Source organism: Gopherus flavomarginatus, chromosome 6 (genome assembly GCF_025201925.1).
Source record: "Gopherus flavomarginatus isolate rGopFla2 chromosome 6, rGopFla2.mat.asm, whole genome shotgun sequence".
NCBI lineage: Eukaryota > Metazoa > Chordata > Testudines > Testudinidae > Gopherus > Gopherus flavomarginatus.
The window spans coordinates 48,753,290-48,769,403 of NC_066622.1; the positions used below are offsets into that span (position 1 = coordinate 48,753,290).

At 52.0% G+C, this 16,114-nt stretch overlaps 1 protein-coding gene across 3 annotated transcripts in view; it reads left to right on the forward strand.

Annotated features, from left to right (window-relative positions):
* Positions 1-16,114, forward strand: part of CACNA2D2 (calcium voltage-gated channel auxiliary subunit alpha2delta 2) — a 648,687-nt gene that overhangs the window by 556,477 nt on the left and 76,096 nt on the right. For all 3 annotated transcript variants that reach the window (XM_050958643.1, XM_050958641.1, XM_050958642.1), the window contains 3 exons: positions 4,220-4,270; positions 4,582-4,681; positions 15,046-15,204. In XM_050958643.1, the coding sequence (XP_050814600.1) occupies positions 4,220-4,270; positions 4,582-4,681; positions 15,046-15,204 (310 nt within the window). The remainder of the gene's footprint in view (positions 1-4,219; positions 4,271-4,581; positions 4,682-15,045; positions 15,205-16,114) is intronic.

The following is a 16,114-nucleotide window of genomic DNA, read 5'->3' on the forward strand; positions in this document are numbered from 1 at the left end:
TGGCAGAATCTCCCATGACCCTGTTCCTGTCCACTCCCAGTCACAGAGTCAGAGCCCCAGGGAGAGCGACAAAGCCCTGTCCATCTGGATGAGTGAATAAGCACACAGGCACACAGCCCCTGCCTTCCCAGGCAGTGCGTACACCCCACTTTGAGGGACAGCCACAAACTGTGCGTCCTGGTAACACTGATTTCAAAAGACACCATTACCTGCAGAGCTGGGTATTTGGTAGATGAAGAGAGGCTATTCCCAAGCTTCTGGAATGCCTGCAGGCCCAACTGAGCAGTCTGGCCATTCACTCTCCCTAAACTTTGGAGATAGGGCAGGTTTTTTCCTGTGCCCTATTTTTGACTGATTTGCATTTCAGTGTCCCCTGTGTCTGTACAAAGCCAGGAGCAGAGGTTCTGCCATCATGAATTTATGGGGGATAACCAGATCAGTAGTCACCATGCTCATCAGCTAACCTGTTGTCATATCATGTATTATTTCCATTTAAACCTGACTTAACACAGCAATGGGACCTGCCATCTGCTGGAGCCAGTGACTCCTGCCTCCCCCCAGTACCCCATTTTCCAAAAAGGAAGATGATCTTAACATAGATGTGATGAACTGGGAATGTTCTTAATGTTTTCTCTGAATACTGTCTTGGTGCTCAGTGTCCCCTATGCAGTTCTTAATATCTAGGTGGTGGAATAAGGGGGTGTGATTGCTGCAGAGCAAAGGGCCAGTGCACCTAAATGCCTGACACTGTCTCCTAGCAACTGATGGCCTGGGCCCCTCCTCTGCAAAGGGACCAGCTGAAGGTGTTGGAGACAAAGGGATCAGGTGACCTCGTGGCCCGGGAAAGGAACTGAGCAGAGAGAAGGGGCTGGAGGGGTTTTGGAGTCTGGAGTTGGCTGGGGACGAGGAGTGAAGTGCAGACGTGGGGTTCTGGCTCACTGCCCCCCAGAATGGACCCGGCCAAGGGGTCCGGTTGGCTGTATCTACAAGCTCTGTTTTAGACCCTGTTCCTGTCATCGAATAAATCTCTGTTTTACTGGCTGGCTGAGAGTCACGTCTGACTGCAAAGTGGGGATGCAGGACCCTATGGCTTCCCCAGGACCCCGCTGGGGCGGGCTCACTGTGGGAAGCGCAGGGAGGGGCAGAGGATGCTGAATGCTCCAAGGAGAGACCCAGGAGGTGAAGACGTGTGAGCTTCTTGCCCTGAACAAGTCTGCTCCAAGGGAGAGGAGGCTCCCCAAAGTCCGGATTGGCTTTGTGGGGAGCAGTTCCAGAGCATCACCCGGTGACTCTGTAACAATAGGCAGAGTTTGGGGGGCATGGGAAGGCGTTGTAACAAGTTCTGCCGAGGAAACTGCTCCCAGCTTGCACCCCTGAGGCAGGGAGTCAGAATGTTGTTTATAAACAGAGTGATTAGCAGGTGATTAAGATAAGCAAGGGCTGTTAGGGTGTTTCCTAAAGTTAAATGATCTGTTCTAAGCTTTGTGAACTGCAAAAAGTAGAAAGAACAAGAGTACTTGTGGCACCTTAGAGACTAACAAATGTATTTGAGCATAAGCTTTTGTGGGCTACAGCCCACTTCTTCGGATGCATGGAATGGAACTGATTTTTCTACAATTGTTTCAATTGTTATATTCAAGAGATGGTAACAAAGTTACTAATATCTTTCTTTAGGAAGATAACTGATTTTTAGACAGGAAATGCAGTAGATCTATTCTACCTGGATGTCAGTAAGGCATTTGATATAGTTCCACATGGGACATTATTAGTTAAATTGGAGAAAACAGGGATTAATATGAGAACTGAAAGGTGGATAAGGAACTGGTTATAGGGGAGACTGCAACAGGTCATACTGAAAGGTGAACTGTCAGGCTGGAGGGAGGTTACTAGTAGAGTTCTTCAGGCATCAGTCTTGGGTCCGATCTTATGTAACTTTTTTATTACTGACCTTGGCACAAAAAGTGGGAGTGTGCTAATAAAATTTGCAGATGACACAAAGTTGGGAGGTTTTGCCAATACCGAGGAGGACCCGAATATCGTACAAGAAGATCTTAGATGACCTTGTAAACTGGAGTAATAAAATGGAATGATATTTAATAGTGTAAAATGCAAGGTCATGCATGTAGGGACTAACAACAAGAATTTTTATTGTAAGCTGGGGACATATCAGTTGGATGTGACAGTGGAGGAGAAAGAGTTGGGTGTATTACTTGGTCACAGGATGACTATGAGCCACTGATGTGATGCAGCCGTGAAAAGCCTAATGCAATCCTAGGATGTATCAGGCGAGGTATTTCCAGTAGAGACAGGGAAGTGTTAGTACCATTACACTGGTGAGACTTCATCTGGAGTATTTTGTGCAATTCTTGTAAACTAGGCCATTAACAAGTTCAGGCTTGAAATTAGACAAACGTTTCTAACCATCAGAGGAGTGAAGTTCTGGAGCAGCCTCCCAAGGCGAGAAGTGGGGGAGAAAAACCTAACTGCAGGGCCATCCCTAGCTATTCTGGGGCCCTATGCAGCCCTCCCTGCAGGAGGGGGTCAGGCCTCTGCGGGGAGGAGGGGGGGCGGGGCTGGCTTGCGGAGCAGGGGGAAACCACCCCCTAGCACTCACCGGTGGCACGGCTGGGGCCAGGTCTGCACTTCCCACCACTGGTGAGTGCAGGCCGACCATGCTGCACTCCTCAGGGGAGTGGGGGTGGGGGTGGGGCTGGGAAGAGGCGAGGCGGAGCAGAAGCAGGGGCCCTGGGGAAGAGCCAGAGCAGGGGCTGGAGCAGCATGCAGCTGCGCAGGGCACCAGGAAATTCGGTGACCTATGCAGCTGCATACTTTGTGTATGGGTAAGGATAGCACTGCCTAATTGGCTTCAAGATGAGCTTGATAAGTGTATGGAGGGGATGGTATGACAGGACTGCCTACAATGACGTGTGGCCCATTGGTGACTGCCTGTAGCAAAAATCCCCAACGGCTGGAGACGGGACACTAGATGGGGAGGGTTCTGAGTTACTACAGAGAATTCTTCCTGAGGTATCTGTCTGGTGGGTCTTGCCTACATACTCAGGGTCTAACTAACCATCATATTTGGGGTCAGGAAGGAATTTCCCCCGGTCAGATTGGCAGGGACTGTGGGAGATGGGGGGGTTCACCTTCACATGGGGTTTAAACTAGTGTAAATGGTGAATTCTCTGTAACTTGAAGTCTTTAAACCATGATTTGAGAACTTCAGTAACTCAGCCAGAGGTTAGGGGTCTATTACACGAGTGAGTGGGTGAGGTTCTGTGGCCTAGGTCAGACTAGTTGATCACAATGGTCCCTTCTGACTTCAGTAAGCATATCTGAGTAAGAATGTACATTAAATCTAACCAGTGTCCCATAAGTAACTTGGCACAAGATGTCAGAACCCGTTAGTATTAGAGCTGAGTGGGTCTAATATTTATTTAATTTTCTTTCTTTATATAGGAATTAGATACAATGCTCCTATCAGATATTTCTAAATTATTATCTGCAAAAACACTGGAGTTTTCAGTTGCCTAAGCAGCCCCTGGAATCACAGTGAAAGTTGCAGACCCCCCATCTGAAATGGTGCTACTGTGGGCAGGCATGGAAGTTGTGTCCACCGCGCGCGTACGCACGCACACGCACACAAAATGTAGAAGTCAAACTACACCTACGGACCTTAGATCTCCGCAGCCGACCCTCCCAAGCTTTCAATGGTAATGACAGCTGCTCTGCACACCACAGGGAACAGCTCTCACAGGCTCCAGCTGATGAGCTGTGCATTGTGGGTAGAGAATTTGAAGTTTGATGCTGCCAATCCATCATGCTTCATTTTGCACTCTCTGAATCCAGACCTGCCAAACTTCCTGCTGAGGATTCTGGGTAGTGTAGTCCACCAGGCTACAGTTATTAGAATGCCAGTAGACGGCATTTAAAAAACCATATGCATATTCATAATTACTACATAGAGCCCTGAGCTTTCTGTGGACAGGACTGTCTCCAGTTATCAGAGAGTAATTTAATCATTGGTTCTTGAGCAGTTTTATCCAGCCCAGGACAATAGACATACACATACATGCCCTCTTGTCAGCCACTGCTGTAGTTCTCCTATCCCAACCTCATCCTCCCAAGGTGGCCCTGGGCTGTGATACGATGCCAGTCCCTTCCCCAGGTGGGTTGGGAGGCCGGGACATGCTTCACGCTCTGTCTTTGCTCATTGCAGGTATATCCAAGGGGCCTCCTCTCCAAAGGACATGGTGATCATCGTGGACGTGTGAGTGTTGCCCGGGAGGAATCTGTAGGAACCCTGGATTCCTTTTATGGGCAGGGCCTTCTTGTGAAATTCTCACCTAGCCAATCAACAGGCTGCAAATGGGTGGAGCCAGAGTGAACCTGTAACTCTGCCACCCCCGCCTCCCCCAAGGGAAGGCTCTGGGGGCTGCTGAGGAGCAGTGAGGTCACTGGTCATGCCATTCTCCCCTCTCCTGCCCTGTCCCTGCAAGCAGCAGTGTCCTGTATTCCCCACCCCAGAGCTATGTATTGCCTTGAGCCACATCACAAGCCATGCCCCCTCTGCCTCCTCAGGAGTGGCAGTGTCAGTGGCCTCACCCTGAAGCTGATGAAGACGTCAGTCTGCGAGATGCTGGACACCCTTTCGGATGACGACTACATCAACGTGGCTTCGGTGAGTACCACTCTGAGGTGGGGTGAGGCCTGGGGAAACCTAGCAACAAGAGATGGAGAACACTCTTATGTTCATGGCCCACCAGCCTGTGCGCCACCGTTTAGTCTCAATTGGGCAACCAAATACTGGGACTCGGGTCCCTCCCACACTGACATGGCTCACTGGGAGGAAATTTCCAGACTACGTTTCCGTTGGCTAAATACCAAACCCATGTGACTCCCTCTCAATCCAGACTGCATTGGTCTTTCTAAAAGAGAGACGTTCTGGGCTGGAATCGCTCGGTGGAGTTCTCTGGCCTGTGCTGTGCATGAGACAATCCAAACAGTCCCTTCTGCCTTAACGTCTAGGGAGCTGGGGACTGCGTAGCTAGTGATCACGGAGGCAGTGGATAGTTCTTATGGAGAGAGCGTTTCCAGGACCGTGGTGGGTGCTGGGATTGTTCCCAGATGAGCAAGACATGGAGATGCTCTTTCTTTTGAGGCCTTGTGCAAGAAATTCAGGAAGGTACCCCAGGCCCCTTCAAGCTGCTCTCACCACGTACAACTCCGGCTGAGGACACCTCTCCACCCTGGCTGAGCATCTTCAGGGAAAGGCAAAGGGGGACCCTCTGCAGCCAGAGTCTGATGCAGCTCTCTGCAAAAGTGCCCCGGCCCCACTGCTTGCACAGGGGATGGGCAAACCAGGAGGGGTGCAGCAAAAGCCTGAACTGATCCTGAGCCATGCTGGAGTTCAGCTCACTTTTGGGGCCATTTAGGGAACTGGGATAAAAATCTTTCTGGGGATTGGTCCTGCTTTGCGCAGGGGGTTGGACTAGATGACCTCCTGAGGTCCCTTCCAACCCAGATATTCTATGATTCTATGATTCCTGCTCATTTCCTTTCCCAGGAGCAGGGGCTCTGACGCACCATCAGAGAGTCTGTCCTGGCATGGCAGGGCCCTGATGCCAGTGCAGAGCAATTTCACATGTCCAAAGCGCTGAGCAAGCACCCAGAATTAGATGCCTGTTATCACCCCCTTTGTACCGATGAGAAAACTGAGGCACAGAGAGCTAAAGCCCCGCTGGGAGCTAGTGACCAGACTGGAATTAGAACTCAGGACCTCCCTAGCCCCAGGTCCTTGTTCAGGTCACTTCAGCATGAGATTTGGACAGTTCAGCTGAACCTGAAAGGTCCGTCTTACCCTATGGGTGCCCCTCTGAATGCTCTAGCCCTCTGGGCTTCTCCCGCCACTAGCAAACTACTGGCAAGGCGAAACCCTGGCCGCACTAGTGCAGGGATAGGGTGTAGAAGTCTCTTCCCTGCCTGTAACAGCAGGCCAGGATTGCAAGCTGTCCAAGAGTCGCTAGGGAAGGAGATTGGCCACCAACCATGCACGTTGCACACCTGGCCCCAGTAGAGTGTAGTCAAACTCTCACGGGGTGTGGTCAAGCCCTCAGTCAGCTAGCGCATATGTTACTCTCCACACCATGCACTCACCTGGGATGAATATCGCACCCACTGCATCGTGCGTCCACCCTGTGCCTGCAGGCTGACTCTCATCACCAAGCAAAGACGGCACCGCTCCCCTCCACCTTCCCAGTTTGGCTCATCCCGGTAAGGGCAGAAGGTTGCCCTGGCACCAATCCTACACATTAATAAAACTGTGTCACACATGGCACACACACACCCCCACACCCCACTCCTCGTACTGTACAGTATCCATGATGGTTTGGCAACAAGGTAAATTGAGTGGTGCTAATTATACTGTAACCTTTTTTATTGCTAACCAACAAACTGTAATTGTTATGTAGATACTCTCTATAGACAAGTAACCTCAGTACTACTGTGACAGTGGATCACTTAGCCACTAGATAACTATGTCGTTGTGACTGGAGCTGTGTACAGCGAGGAGCTAAGGAATTGTTATGCAGTAATTTCTCTGTAGAGTAGTCAAATGCCAGCTAATTACACTCTGCTTCTTGGCTGCAAAAAGGTGCAGCACCTATGGTGCTCAGTTTTGCAGAGGTACAATAGAGAGACTGTGTTACTGAATGTGGTCACTTGGATATGGACCCTGACCCTGACCCCACACCGTCACGACGTGCACTCCAATTACTGGGTCACAGTGCACACTTGCGTCAAAGAGTCGGGACATTTGTGACTAGCGTGGGCATCGTTTCATCTCTGTCCTCCTCCTCCCCTCCTGCTTGGAGGGTCTTGTCACCAGCCCATGTGTCTGAGGCCTTGTAGGGAGGGCTCCAGCGTCAGCATGAGTGCTCATCGACCTGCCTGGATGCCATCAGAGCTACAGCGCCAAGGAAATGACTGTGGTTCTTGGGATAGGATTGTTTTTAATGAGGGTTGCCACAGGCTCTTTTCCTTCCTCCCTCTCCATCCCATCCCTGAGCCAATTCACCCAGCACCTGACAGACCTTTTCAGCCACCCCAAAACAGCAAATCCCCCAACACCCATCAAAGAGGGTATCAAACCCAAGTCCAGTGTCAACTCCCAGGGAGCCTGGATGACATCTAGGAGCTTGGCAGCTTTGCCGACACCTTAGCAGGGCTGGTGGAAGAACAAGTACCCTGGAAAACCTTCAGAAACACTGAGCCCCCACCATTCCTATGGAGATCAATGGGATTTCTCAGTACCTTGGCAAAGCAGGCCCCGAGGCGGGTGGGGCCTGAGACATGTTAGTGCAGCAGGAGGGTCCTGAGATCCAGCATGGCAAGACCTCCCTGGTGTTGCCACACAATCAGTAAAGGCAACTGATGGTTTCCAGTGGGGTGATAGTGGCTCATGGTGTCACCAGCCTCCAGCACCCAGGAGTTAAAGCAACAATTGGTTCTGTAGTGACTGAGAGCTGGGAAGCAGCTTCGCCACTCACAAAATGCCACGGCATCTGGGAGGAGACAGGCATTTTCTTTCTTTCTAGAAAGGGAAAGAGGGTGAGGGGGAATAGCTAGTCCCTCAGAGGTGCTGCCCTTTGCCTCGCATGGCTCCCGCAGCCCATTTACCATTTCTGTCACCTTTCCCTTCCCTCCCCTCTCCCGACGTCTCCCTGCCTTTGATCGACTGCAACCCACAAAACACACCTGTGAGAAATAAATTACATGCTTCCCTTGCCGTTGCCCCCGCACCAGCTTTGACGGCCAGTTTTCTTTGTGGGAGATGTTCATTGTGGTGACAATGGGACGTTGGCATGAGAGGCAAAGAGGTGGCTGGGACTTGGGGCTGGCCGAGGGAGATGTACAGCTGCATCATCCTAACTAGCTCGGGAGATTTTGTGGCTCAGCAGGGGGTGCTCTGGGATCAGACTGGCTTCCAGCCAGGAAGAGCTCTGGCTTCCCGAGCAAGATCTAGTTAATAGGATACATGTGGTTCCAGATAGTCGTGCTGCCGACTGGAGTAAGGTACTAGCCATCAGGCGTAAGGGGCTCACAGTCTGGCTTATCCCTCCCACCAGATGGGGCACAGAACAGTTTGGAGCAATGGGGATATTTTATCTGCCATGAGTCAGAGGAAATTGTCTCCTAGTCTCCAAGCCCTCCCAGGGGGCATTAGGGGTCTGTCCAGAGTCCCCTCGTTTTTCAGGCATGTAGATGCCTCAACAAAAAATCTTGTTCAGGTTCTCCCCATTGCAGGGAAAGAGCAGACTTTGGAGACTGCTCCACAGACCTGGCATTAGGGCAGGCATGCAGGCTAGTGTTTCGGACCTGGGATGGCTGCAGGCAGGGAGAGCACCCCATGGAAACGCAAACCTCCCCTTGGGAAGGGATGGAAGCTGGTGAAGGACTACTTGCAGGAGAGAGGCAGGTGCAAGAGGGAGTTGGAGGTGCTGGGTGCGGGCTCTGGGAGGGGGGTTGTGTGCTGGGTGCCGGTTCTGGGCCAGGACAGAGAGTTGGGGTGCAGGAGGAGTTTGGGGTGCAGCAGGCAGGCTGCCCTGGGGCGGGGGGCCAGAGAGGAGGACTCCTCTCAGCCCTCTCCCTGCCAGCAACAGTGAGCTCGGGGTGAGGGGAAGGCCCCGGCATGCCCCCCCTGGCACAACACTCACGCAAGCCCCTCCAGGCTGCTGCTCAGGAGGTCCAGCCAGGATACGCCCCCACCTGGAGTTGTCTGCCAGGGGTAGGGGCTGCTATGCACCTCCTCCCTCCATAGGTGCAGCAGCCTCCTCAGCCTGCCCCCAGCATTGCTGCCTTGTAGCCATCAGTGCCATGGCTGGCAAGAGAGCACAGCGCAGAACTGCAGGGGGCAGCCGCCCACAGCCCAGGGCAGGCAGGGATGTTCAGGGGAGGGGCACACACGGGTAGCAAGTGGGGCCAGAGAAGAGACCCGGCCCTGAACATTAGTGAACCGGGCCCCTGGGCCCTAAATTTGCTGAAGCCCAGGCACCACAGGCCATACAACTCGCTACCCCTGGGGCCCTGTCCCATCCCAGGCTGTTGCACTGGGATGTGTTTGGTGGCATCACGTCTCTTAGAGTCTTTGGGGGATAACACAAGAGTCCTAGATGTTCAGATCATCTGGGAAGCTCAGCTTAAGCTGGAGAGCAGAGCAGAGGTCTTGACAAAAGTCACAGAGGAAACTGCGACTTCTTGCATGTTGGCAATTGCAGCAGACTCTGAGGCTGTGAAGCTCCTAGGGGCCTGTTTGTCCCAGCAGCCAAGATATGTGATGTTCCTGTCAGCCAAAAGGTGACCAAGATGTACTAGTGACCTTCCTGAGGACACCTCTCCAGCCATCACCACTAGAGCTGTGAGCTAACCAGGCAGCCAGATGTCTTATGGCAGGCAGGTGGTTCTCTAGACCGGCTGTGTTCTCAGGTGATCAAGGCCTCTCTTCCATTCTCTGGGATGACTGAAGAAGCGGCATGTCTGGAGCTGAGACTCGATTGCCCCCAGAGTCAAAGGTCTATTGTCCGGTTGTCAGTATCACCAGCCAACGTGGCTGCAGGCCTGGAGCTCATTAAAAGTAGTCCAGCTTGGCAGATCGATGGCTTCCGCTTCCCAACACCCCCCTTAGGTCCAGGAGGGGCAGTACATGAATAAGGCATGATTCACTGTAGCCCAGAGAAAGACTCCCCTCGGCGGGCATCGGATGGCATCCAGAGTGTGATCCTGAAGGTGCTGAGCACTCTGGCACTGCTCCAGCAAAGCAGCCATCCTAGGTGCCTGCCGTCACATTTGTATCTGAGCACCTCACACTCTTTAACATGTTAGTCCTCATAACAGCTCTGTGAGGCAGGGTAAGGCTGTTAGCCCCATTGCACTGAAAAGTACCGGGATGCCCTCTAAAGACTCACCCACCAGAAGGCAAAAAACAAATTCAATGTTTAGTATTATTATTCCTTACAATCTCATGATTTTTAAGCCAATTTTGTGATTTTTTTGGAGGCTTGACTCCTGATTTTTAACCTCTTGGGGTTGGCAGTACTGGATTTGTTCCCAGTCCTTTCAGTTCTTTCCTCTCCAGGGGTTTATAATAATAAAAAAACATAATTAGCGCTTCTCAAACAGTTTTGCAGACATTGTTCCGGATTCTAGACCCTGCTGTGTGCTGCAAAGCAGTCATGAAGACTCAGCTCCCGGAGCATCCCCAGGGGGCCGTTTGGAATACAAGACGAATGGCGCCAGCATGCCCTGAGAGGTTTTGCAAACTGATTGGTCCTCAGTGCTCCCCACAGACTCCCAGCACAGCTCAGATCCTCAGGTGGCTAGACTGAGAAATGTACCTCCTGTCCCGGCCTTAATATCTTTATGGAGGATTAGCTGCAGCTGCTGACCCCAACTACTTCCATTCTCAGCATGATCTGCTCCCAGGACAAGCGATGATCTCTCCTTGGACAGCATCCATTATTGCTGATTGATTTATATAGCACCGAGAGCATGCCAGGTTTATGTGGTCCTGCCTCAGCTCAGGGGCCGGACCAGATGACTGCTCAAGGTCCCTTCCGGCCTGATGTTTCCAGGATTCTACAAGCTGACCTGTGCAGCCACCTCCAGTGAACGATGTCTTGCAGCAACATTGTGAACTCATCACAACTGACGTTGCGTAGGTCCGTGCCCTGCCCTGATCACACCCAGCGAGACAGCCTGCTGCTTTCTTGGCCCTTTGGCCTAGCCTAGCGGGAGTCAGGAGTTGCTCTTTGTCCCACATGCCCTCTGGCAGGAAAGTAATGAGTTAACCTGCCTATTTTTGCTGGATCCCTGCCTCCCTATTGAACGTTCTGTATTTCCAGCAATCTGTGAGCCCCTGCTCTGTCCGTCCTCTCACCTCTGCTCCCCGATGGGAGATCAGGCCTCTCCATGCTGGAGCACAGTGCAGGACATTTGCTTAAGTGGGTCTGCCACCTTGTGATAAGGCACTCAAATGTCCTGCAGAAATCCTACCCAGAGATGCTCAGGGAAATCACAGCTTTCTCCATGGACAGATACATTCTGCTCTTGGTTACACTGGTGCAAATGTCATCTAACTGCACCCAAATCCAAGCAGTTCTTCCAGAATTTACACTATCATAACTGAGAGCCAGATTTGGCTGTGTGATTAATTGGGCCCTGACTTTCAGCAAATGGGGAATCCCACTTCTTTCTAGACATCCATTTCTCACTTGGGGGGATAGCTCCTACCAGCTCTCATTCCTTTTCTTCCTCCTCCCCCTCTCCTGTTCAGGAGCTGTGATGATTTTCCAGTCTCAGAGGAAGTCAGGGGGTGTGGAGGAAATGGGCAGGAAATGCTTTCTCGAGGCCTTGAGCATGAGCTCACAGCTCTGTTGGCGTGTGTTTGAACAGCTGATAAGGTAACTAGACAGCATCAGGTTAGGAATCACCAGGCTGATCCTGGCCCACTTGTTGTCCCTTTTGTGCCTGTAGTGAGGTGGTGTGGCTCCCCTCCGCCCTGGAGTGGGACGAGCCAATCCGGAGACTGGAGTGGGGGGAGCTAGGGAGCTCAGAGCCCGCCCCTCAGAGGGTCAGGCAGTGACCCGGCGGTATAAAGGCTCATTAGGGAACCAGCTGCTGGGCACGTCTCCAGCCTAGCCCACAACTGGGAAACCCCCGCGGCCCAAGGTGCACAGCAGGACTGGTCTGACTTGCCCTGCATCCGCTACCGGGAGGAGTTGCCAGGCCTGCCCCATGCTCACTACCTGGAGGAGTTGCTGGACCTGCCTGGCACTCGCTACTGGGAGGAGTTCCTGGGCCTGGTGCTCACCCAGTACCCTGAGGAACCCATGGTGATGGACCCCCTGAAGGACAACATCCTGACCCAAGTACTGCCCGAGGGGAAGTCTGGAAGTAGCCCGCGGGCAGCCGACCCTAGTCTGGCTGCAGCACTGCCAGAGCTGATGTCAGTGTGTTGCGGCCAGGATCCCCACTGACACAGCAGCAGGTCTTCTGCCACTGCTAGGGCCCTGGGCTGGGACGCAGTGGAGTGGGAGGGCCTGCGTCCCTGGCAGTCTCCCCCTCTCCCAGGCATTGGAGGCTTGGGTCTACTGTCATTGCTCAGCCCTGCCTGAGCTCCTGACTCCGTATTGCCCCACCCTGACCTAGGGCCTGGGCTTATTGCTACTGTTTATACTGCCAGTGCCCAGTATACTGTTTATACTGCCTGACTCATTGTCTTCCCGCCCTGCCCCAGGGCCTGGCGGTTAGGAATCACCAGGAAGCCCAGGAATCACCTGAGCTTACGATGCTTATTCTAGTTACCACAAGGTCCTCCAGGAAAGCCTCCTGCACTAATTCCCCAAACCTCAGCAGTGTGCAGTGAGCCGGTGTGGCTCCCCTCCGCCCGGAGAGGGTTGAGCCCCGGCCAGCACCTCTACAATGCCCCTTCTAGCAGCACAGAGGGGATGGGGAGCTGCCCTGACAGCGCAGCTGGGGATTCTCCAGGAGTGGGTGCACACCTGGCTGCCCTACAGCATAAAGGGTATTCCAGGGGCAGGAGCACACTGCACTCTGAAAACCCTGTGCTGGCAGGGACAGTACACTGACTCCTCCCTCCTGCAGCACATCTGAGAGTCTGACCCAACAGATTGTTAAGAGACCCATTTTCTATCTGTCTCAGGTAGTTATACAGCCCCTGTCACCAGCACCTCACACCCCGTCTGAGCACATCACAATCTCCAGTGTATCCTCTCACGTCCCTGGGAGGCAGGACAGGGTAATTGGCCCCATTGTACAGATGGGAAACTGAGGCACAGAGCAACTTTCCCAACATCATACAGTGTGTCTGTGGCTGAGCAGGGAACTGAACACAGGCCTAGCCACTGGACCATCCTGCGTGTGTAACCCCGATTGCTAATAACCCATCAGACTAAATCTGAAAGCTTTTTCAGACTCTGAGTCACATCTGGGCTGTCTTCAGCTCCCCACATGAGTGCTGCTGTATTTGCATCATGTTTTCTGTGTGCTTTTCACTCAGCTTGGAGCAATGAAAATAGGCTAGTCGGATTCACTGTGGCTTCTAGTCAGCTTTGCTTCCTGGTTCTCCTGCATTAGCCCAGTACTGCCCTGTCTGGGTCACAAGGGCCATGTCCAGTTTTAAGGAAGCTGTTTTTTACTGGACTGTTTGTTTAAAATGGGAACATTTCTAGTCGCCTTAGCTGATAAGTCTTGTTTTTATTCAACCTAAATTTTAGGGTCTAAAATGTTCCTGCCAGTGTCCCATTAAATAAGTGTTATGGGCTGAAAGCAGTGTGATAAGCAAGATATGATTCCAGGCTCTTTGGAAATTACTGGTTTCTAGGAAGGTGATTATAGTATTTTATTTATTGCCCTTTTATTCTCCTGCTCATTTTCTATCTCATTTATCTAAACAGAAGCAGAAGGAGCACGTCTGAAAGATTGACAATGGGAATTTTGCAGTGCAGATGCAGTGGGGTGGATTGCTGAGTTGGTTTGTTACGATACTGGCCAGAATTTTCAAACTTGGGTTCCTGAATCCATATCTAGGCTCCTACATAAAAGTGACCTTGTTTTCAGAAGTACCAAGTAACTGCAGCTGTGGTTGAAATCGTTCAGAAGTGCTGTGTCCAGCGCCTCGGAAATCAGACTATTTAGGTGCCTAATTATTGATTTAAGAGTCTAACTTCAGGCACCTGGGTTTGAAAGTGTTGCCCAGTGTTTTCACCTCTAGGTCACAGGTTTTACTTTGTCCTAAATCCAGGTGCCTCAAGTCACTGCCAGCTAACGGCCGCTTGGTGGCCTGTGTGAAATGAGTTTGTGATCTCAGTGCAGCTCTCGGGGCTGGATCCAAGGTCCATGGAAGTCAGTGGAAGGACTCCCATTGGGCTTTGGATTATTCATTCATCCGCCCCCCAGTGACGAGGTATCCACAAAACACACAAACCCACTATCGGAACTAGCACTAATTGCCCCACACCCCTTGTTAACAATCTCACAAGGGGGATAAGGTGCAAATTTGCCCAAAGACTGAGCTGTCTAGAGCAGGGGTTCTCAAACTTGGGGTTGGGACCCCTCAGGGGTCAAGAGCTTATTACATGAGGGGTCGCGAGCTGTCAGCCTCCACTCCAAACACCACTTTACCTCCAGCATTTATAATGGTGTTAAATATATAAAAAAGTGTTTTTAATTTATAAGTGGGGGGGTCGCACTCAGAGACTTGCTATGTGAAAGAGGTCACCAGTACAAAAGTTTGAGAGGGAATTGCTGCCTGGCAGGCATTCTCCAGCAGAAGTTCACAGACCAGCTTCCTTGGGAAGGTCCCAGTGTTCCTTTATTACACGACTGTATTCTTTAGCCAGGGGCCAGATCTGCAGGGCACCACAGCACTGCTTGACTCGGCTTCTCTGCCGCCCGCTGCTTGACTAGGCAAGGCTCCTCTCATCTCCCCATCCCTGCCAGTCATAAACTGTCACTCCCTAGCTCCCCGCTCTGCCCAGGCCTGCAGGGGAGGATGCAGATTTTACGTCCAGCTCTTGAAGATGTTGTGGAAACATTCTCCTGGGTCCTGCAGTATGAGATGGCCCCTGTTTCTATCCGGGATAGATTTTTGACTCTCTGTTACATGTTCCTTTTATTGGGCTAGATTTTTGTCATTACAGGCAGTGTATTGGCAGTTACGCTGATACAGATCCATCCCAGCCACACCAGGTACAATGGCAGTGGAAATTATTTTAGCACAACAGGGACTGTGAGCTGTTAGGTGTCCCATGGAGAAGCCCCGAGTTATGAGTGCTGAGCAGTGCTGGGAGCTGTGATTTATAACCTGCTAAGCATTTGCCATGGGGGAGGCGAGTCTTTGGTTCTCTTCTTGCCTCCTCTCCGAAGCTGGTTGCCTTTCAGTTGGGGATTACAGCGTCGCTGCTGCAGTTCCCCCTCCGCCCCTCCAACATGCAGTGACACTTGGTCCCTTTCCCTCTTTCTTCCTAGTTTAACGAGAAGGCAAAACCTGTGTCCTGCTTCAAGCACCTGGTCCAGGCCAACATCCGCAACAAGAAAGTCTTCAAAGAAGACGTGCAGGAGATGGTGGCCAAGGGGACGACTGACTACAAAGCCGGCTTTGAGTACGCCTTTGACCAGCTGCAAAATGTAAGCCTGGGACTCAGACCCGGGGCCTTGTGGGAGGGGGGCTTTAGGACTCAAACACAAGGGCTTCCAAAGGACAAAATCCCAGGTAGTTCCAGGACTCAGACTCTTGGGTTTTGGGGGTGGGGGCTCCAGGATCCTGACTGGAGGCTTCCAGGCGAAGTGCTGGGCCTCCGAGCAGCAGGCTAGGACTATTCACTGCCAGATGACTGCAGCTCATGAGCCTGGGGACTGTGTTCAATCAACCGTTTGCAAGAGGCTACCCCCGTCCTGTGACTCTGTGAACTTCTCTCCTCTTCACCTGGGGATCTCAGGAGGCACTGCTTGGGCGAGTATCCTCACACCCTTCAGGCATGTCTGTCTTTACTCACCTACGAGGTGCTTCACCATCTACGCTGCTATTCATACTCATGCTAGGTATATACACTACATGACACTGAAAGAAGCGTGCCATGTCGACGTACTCTAAGTGTAAGACAAGAGACACCAGCTGGATACGACACATGAGGAAGCACAAGGAAAAACCAGGAGACAGTGCTGTCAAAACAGACCTTTTGGAAACAGGAGATTCTCCCATGGCCTCTGCCTGGCAGCTGGACATGCTCTAGCCTTATAGGGAAAGGAAGGGCTCTAGCTCGGAAAGGAAGTGTTGACCTGAGACTCCAAGAGGGAAATTGAAGGCTTCCCAATTTCCCTCTTGGAGTCTTAGGTCAGCCCTTCCTTTCCGAGCCTCCATGTCTTCAATGGGATCTTCTTCCAAAATCCGTTAGCAATGGGCTGGAGCCTATAGGCCCAAGCAGCTGCCAAGCCACAGGGACATCCATGTGGGTCCCAGCGTGGACCTTTGCTTTGTAACATGGCTGATCCTTCCTCGGTACAGAGCTCTTCAGTCCCTCAGGCCCCTCACACCCTG